Source organism: Betta splendens, unplaced genomic scaffold, assembly GCF_900634795.4.
Source record: "Betta splendens unplaced genomic scaffold, fBetSpl5.4 scaffold_33, whole genome shotgun sequence".
Lineage (NCBI taxonomy): Eukaryota > Metazoa > Chordata > Actinopteri > Anabantiformes > Osphronemidae > Betta > Betta splendens.
Window position 1 is genome coordinate 1,374 of NW_026577852.1, and position 6,169 is coordinate 7,542.

Consider the following 6,169-nt stretch of genomic DNA (forward strand, 5'->3'; position numbering starts at 1 on the left):
CACTATAAAATATTTTAAAAATCAATTAAATCCTACAGATGTCTTCTTTTCAAATATTTTTGGAGCATAAATAAAGAGTCTGGATATAAAAACTGCTAATTCTAATTTAATTTTATTTTTGTGATGTGTTGAATTGAGAAACATCCTAATTGTTTTTGCCTTCTCTATATGTTTCTCTTTCTCTCACTTAGTGAAGGGAGGCACCCACCAAACATGACACATTAGGTTTAATGGCTTTGAGTCACAAGGCAAACGCCATCCTAATAGGATTTCTCTCCAAATATTTCCCTGGAAGGCTTCATTCGTTCTTGGAAAAAACTGTAAGTGCCATTTAGAAGTGTCTAATGTTGCTCTGTGTCTAAGCTACAGGTTTAATCTGTTGAGTTTTTAAACATTGGAGAGCTATATATTATAGTATCAAATATAAAATAAATAAAAACATATAATAAATAAATATATATATATATATATATATATATATATATATATATATATATATATATATATATATATATATATATATATATAATATGTTTTTTATTTATATTATTTTTTTATTATAATATTATAATATTTATTATAATATCATAAACGTAAATTAAATGTCAATCTTTTTTAATTTGAAATTCAATAGCTCCAGCTTTTGTTTAAAAAAAAACTCAGCTCTGGTAATACAAATTCTATTAGGGATAATTATTTTAAAGCTATTCTTTTTTTAATGAATTGTCACACATTTGTATAATGGTACATAATATGTCCATCTTAATTAACTGAATTACAATTAAAATGTAAAAGTATACATTCACTACAATTGTTCATTTTTAAAAGTGTATTTCCGTTCATTGTGGAAGTTATAAGAAATTTAAGGAGTTATTGTTAGTAATAACTACGTTTAATGTTACCCAGGGGTCGACAACCAGTCAGTCACTCAGTCAGTCAGCCAGCCTGCACCAAAAGACCGTATAACTGACGTGAAGGCAGTAATTATAAGATTTTATTGTACATTGAAGTCTTTTGGTGCTGACAATGATGAAGCTGACGTGCCATACCATCCTAATTGTTTACGCCTTCTCTATATGTTTCTCTTAACTCACTTAGTGCAGTTTCTCAAAATCTATTACTATGTTATCTGGGAGGCGCCCACCAAACATGACGCGTTAGGTTTAATGGCTTTGAGTCACTAGGCAAACGCCATCCTGATTGGTTACCTTTACATCCACAACTTGATGTCCAATCACAAAGCTTTTTTGCTTTTTTGGTTTGCATTGTAAAACATTTAAAAGCAGGCAGATGGGACTTGGACAATTCTCTCCAAATATTTCCCTGGAAGGCTTCATTCATTCTTTGAAAAACTGTAAGTGCCATTTAGAAGTGTCTAATGTTGCTTTGTGTCTAAGTTACAGGTTTAATCTGCTGAGTTTTTAAACCGTGCGTGCGTGTTTGTGTGCGGGTCTGTCTAACATTATATATGTTATTTATATTATCAAAAATATATATATTATTATTATCTTGTTAAATTTCATTCTTGTTTCTTGTTTTCTAGTAACACCACATCTGAGTCGCTGCTTGACCATATCGTTCATTCAAAGGCGTCTTGAAGAAAACTGTAAGTGTCATTTAGAAGTGTCTAATGTTGCTTTGTGTCTAAGTTACAGGTTTAATCTGCTGAGTTTTTAAACATTGGAAAGCTATATATTATAGTATCAAATATAAAATATTACTGCAGCCTCTTCAGTTTTGCCTGAAAACCTAGGCTGTTTTAAAATAAATTATTTTTTGTAGATGAGCAGTGATTGTAAAAACCTATTTAGATTTACAGTGCACTTTCCATAAAAATGTTTTATATATTTTTAATTATAATATCATAAACGTAAATTAAATTTCAACCTTTTTTAATTTGAAATTCAATAGCTCCAGCTTTTGTTTAAAAAAAAAAAACTCAGCTCTGGTAATACAAATTCTATTAGGGATAATTATTTTAAAGCTATTCTTTATTTTAATGAATTGTCACACATTTGTATAATGGTACATAATATGTCCATCGTAATTAACTGAATTACAATTAAAATGTAAATGTATACATTCACTACAATTGTCCATTTTTAAAAGTGTATTTCCGTTCATTGTAGAAGTTATAAGAAATTTAAGGGGTTATTGTTAGTAATAACTATGTTTAATGTTACCCAGGGGTCGACAACCAGTCAGTCACTCAGTCAGTCAGCCAGCCTGCACCAAAAGACCGTATAACTGACGTGAAGGCAGTAATTATAAGATTTGATTGTACATTGAAGTCTTTTGGTGCTGACAATGAGACACTTATGAAGCTGACGTACCATACCATCCTAATTGTTTACGCCTTCTCTATATGTTTCTCTTAACTCACTTAGTGAAGGGAGGCGCTCACCAAACATGACGCATTAGGTTTAATGGCTTTGAGTCACTAGGCAAATGCGATCCTGATTGGTTTTCTTTACATCCAAAACTTGATGTCCAATCACAAAGCTTTTTTGCTTTTTTGGTTTGCATTGTAAAACATTTAAAAGCAGGCAGATGGGACTTGGACAATTCTCTCCAAATATTTACCTGGAAGGCTTCATTCATTCTTTGAAAAACTGTAAGTGCCATTTAGAAGTGTCTAATGTTGCTTTGTGTCTACGTTACAGGTTTAATCTGCTGAGTTTTTGAACCGCGCGTGCGTGTTTGTGTGCATGTGCGCGGGTCTGTCTAACATTATATATGTTATTTATATTATTAAAAAATATATATTATTATTATCTTGTTAAATTTCATTCTTGTTTCTTGTTTTCTAGTAACACCACATCTGAGTCGCTGCTTGACCATATCGTTCATTCAAAGGCGTCTTGAAGAAAACTGTAAGTGTCATTTAGAAGTGTCTAATGTTGCTTTGTGTCTAAGTTACAGGTTTAATCTGCTGAGTTTTTAAACATTGGAAAGCTATATATTATAGTATCAAATATAAAATAAATAAAAACATATAATAAATAAATAAATAAATAAATAAATAAATAAATAAATAAATAAATAAATAAATAATAAGTTTTTATTTATATTATTTTTTTATTATAATATTATAATATTTATTATAATATCATAAACGTAAATTAAATGTCAATCTTTTTTAATTTGAAATTCAATAGCTCCAGCTTTTGTTTAAAAAAAAACTCAGCTCTGGTAATACAAATTCTATTAGGGATAATTATTTTAAAGCTATTCTTTTTTTTAATGAATTGTCACACATTTGTATAATGGTACATAATATGTCCATCTTAATTAACTGAATTACAATTAAAATGTAAAAGTATACATTCACTACAATTGTCAATTTTTAAAAGTGTATTTCCGTTAATTGTGGAAGTTATAAGAAATTTAAGGGGTTATTGTTAGTAATAACTACGTTTAATGTTACCCAGGGGTCGACAACCAGTCAGTCAGTCAGCCAGCCAGCCTGTCTGTCTGTCTGTCTGTCTGTCTGTCTGTCTGTCTGTCTGTCTGTCTGTCTGTCTGTATGTCTGTGACAGTCACAATGTTTAAGCTATATTTTATAGCTTAAACCTCAACATTTCCTTACATTCAGCATTCACAGTACATTTAATTAATTTCAATAATCTCCAACAACACAAATGTAATTACATATTTGTAAAAGGGTAAATGTAAAACCTAAATAATGTCACATGGTCAAATTATGTGAGTTTATTTAAAATTTTCTAGGTTGGTCGGTGTGTACCTTTTTTTTCTCCAAAATAACTGTTGTCGTTTTGTTTGTTTTTTTATCATTTAGTGAGGGATAATGGAATATGCCACAATCATTGTCAAATGGGCACATTCTTCACTGCCGCACGTCAACATGGTCACAGACCATGTCCATAAGTGGTACACAAGTCATTGGGTCTACCATGAGAAAGCAGAGCTGACACTGATTTGCGTTCAGATAGCCCCCAACCATGTTGTAGAATACACTAAAAAGCTTCTGGCGGTAATAAGTAATCTGTGGTCAGATTCCCCTCTATTTGCTATGGAAATGTCCTTGTTTGAGGAATTGCTGAAAATGAAAAACCCAACACGTGCCCACAAATACAGCATTATGCATACGGGCGTTCGACCCGGACAAAATTTCCGTGACCATATTACAGACACAAAGGCAGTAATTAGAAGATTTGATTGGACATTGAAGTCTTTTGGTGCTGACAATGAGACGATTATGAAGCTGACGTGCCCCCATGTAAGTCACAAGCTACAGCTACTTATATTATTTTATCATTTATGTAATACAATTAATTTAATGTTCCTTTCAACTTTCTGTGTACCACAGAAACCACACAGTGTGACGGTGATGCTTCCTGGGTCTCAGATGATAATAATGAAATGCCAGGAATCACAGAGAATATGTGACCTGATGAAGACGTATGACATTGTGTGCTCCAGCGTCTGCGATTCTAAAACGGCCTTGTCAGGGAGGGCTCCCTGTATGGCCCTGGTTAACCACGAGATGGAAATAGTATATATAGACAAGACCCCTTATGATGATAAATATGACGAAAAACCTAAGATACCAAAATTCCACAACAACATGGTTCCGATCAAAATGAGAACTAAACGAAGCCTACTGAGATACAATCCTTACCACGTGCCTGCTAGGAGGGAAACCTCAGACTCTCCAGATGATGATATAGAAGTTATCGTTTATTGTGAGAGTATCAAGTCCAGCGTGAATGCTGCCATACAAGAGGATGGGCGTTTCTTCCCAAATGCTCAGTACAGGGGTCCAAATGGAATATTTTCAGAGCCACTTGTTCAAGAGCTGCAAGGAGACAATCACGAGATCGCTGCAGGTAAAAACCTCACTTATACATGTTCATTGTCATCAATTGTTCATTCATAGGTGTATAGTCATGTACTAATTTTGGATTATTTGCCTATTTTGTAGCTTCGCCGCATGAACCAATGACAGATGAATCAGATCACATTGAACCTTATGCCTGCTGCATTTGTTACAAACCATCGGATGCCTTCCTTCAGTGTGGACATCTTTACTGCAATGACTGTGTTTCATATCTGTTGGCTATGAGTAACAGTTATGTAGAAATTACGTGTAGTATGTGCAAACAGCAATCCCCTCCGGCCACAGAAATCGAATGGCCCTCGAACTTCTCCTTTAAATGCAATGCATGTAATAAGAAGAAGCTTTGGGTCACAAATTGCTTGCATCTAACCTGTACATGTTATGGTAACGGGAGATGTTCTGTTTGCAATGAAGCGATCGCTAAGCTTCAAAAAGTGTTCGACTGATAAATTGTCATGCTGATAAGATAAGAATTGCATTATTTCACTAGTGCACTAAAAAAATACAAATAAATACATGTACCCTTGAACATTCTTTGCTCAGTTGTATGTATTCATAATACACCTAAATGTTATACAATCTGATTAGTGTGTAGCGAAATGTTTGAAAAGTTCTCTGGGTAGACCTGCATTTCTTTTAAATTGAACTACCTGGGATTCTTTTGCGCCATGTTGCACCGCCATCTTGTGGTAAGAAAAGTGTATTACATGTGTTCGTTTAAATTATGTGTCAGTTGGTCTTTTTTTGGTCTTTATCAAGAATGATCAAAAACTTTACTACAAAAACATAACTAAACACAATTAAAATACATTAGGTCAATATATAATTTGAACCAATGCTTTGATTGTTCCCAGGTGTGTCATTCAGTGATTGCTCTGAATATATATATATATATATATATATATATATATATATATATATATATATATATATATATATATATAATTTTTTTTTAATAGAATTGTCAGAGCAGCAGCAGCAGCAACAGCAGCACAAGCAAGACAAAAAACAGCGTACATATATATATACAATATATCTTATCACTTTCCCTTATCTTCTTTCACAGAAATACATTAAAGTAATTATGGCCGGCAGGGTTTGTCCTTCATCCGGACAAAGGCTTTGAACCTGTCCTTGTTTTCCTGCTACTCATGTGGATCGTCTCAAAGTAAGTGCCAGCATTAAGGTTTCATGTTATTGTTATAATTTGTACTGCTTACAAAATGCAATGTCTGACATGGCATGTGTTGCATGGCATGGATACAACCTGGCCCTCCATATGCCATAAACATGCGTCCATCTTAAACT

General features: G+C 33.0%; 1 protein-coding gene across 2 annotated transcripts; it reads left to right on the forward strand.

The window, feature by feature from the left end:
* Positions 1 to 3,506: 3,506 nt before the first annotated feature.
* On the forward strand, positions 3,507 to 5,708 carry LOC121202073 (uncharacterized). Of its 2 annotated transcripts, XM_055506752.1 has the most exons (3): positions 3,507 to 4,240; positions 4,331 to 4,850; positions 4,946 to 5,708. In XM_055506752.1, exons 1-3 carry the CDS (start codon positions 3,809 to 3,811, stop codon positions 5,305 to 5,307), a joined length of 1,314 nt encoding a protein of 437 aa, XP_055362727.1. In that variant the 5' UTR covers positions 3,507 to 3,808; the 3' UTR covers positions 5,308 to 5,708. The 2 variants fall into 2 exon arrangements, with proteins under 2 accessions (XP_055362727.1, XP_040925695.1); XM_041069761.2 differs by having other exon boundaries at positions 3,507 to 4,850.
* Positions 5,709 to 6,169: the final 461 nt, after the last annotated feature.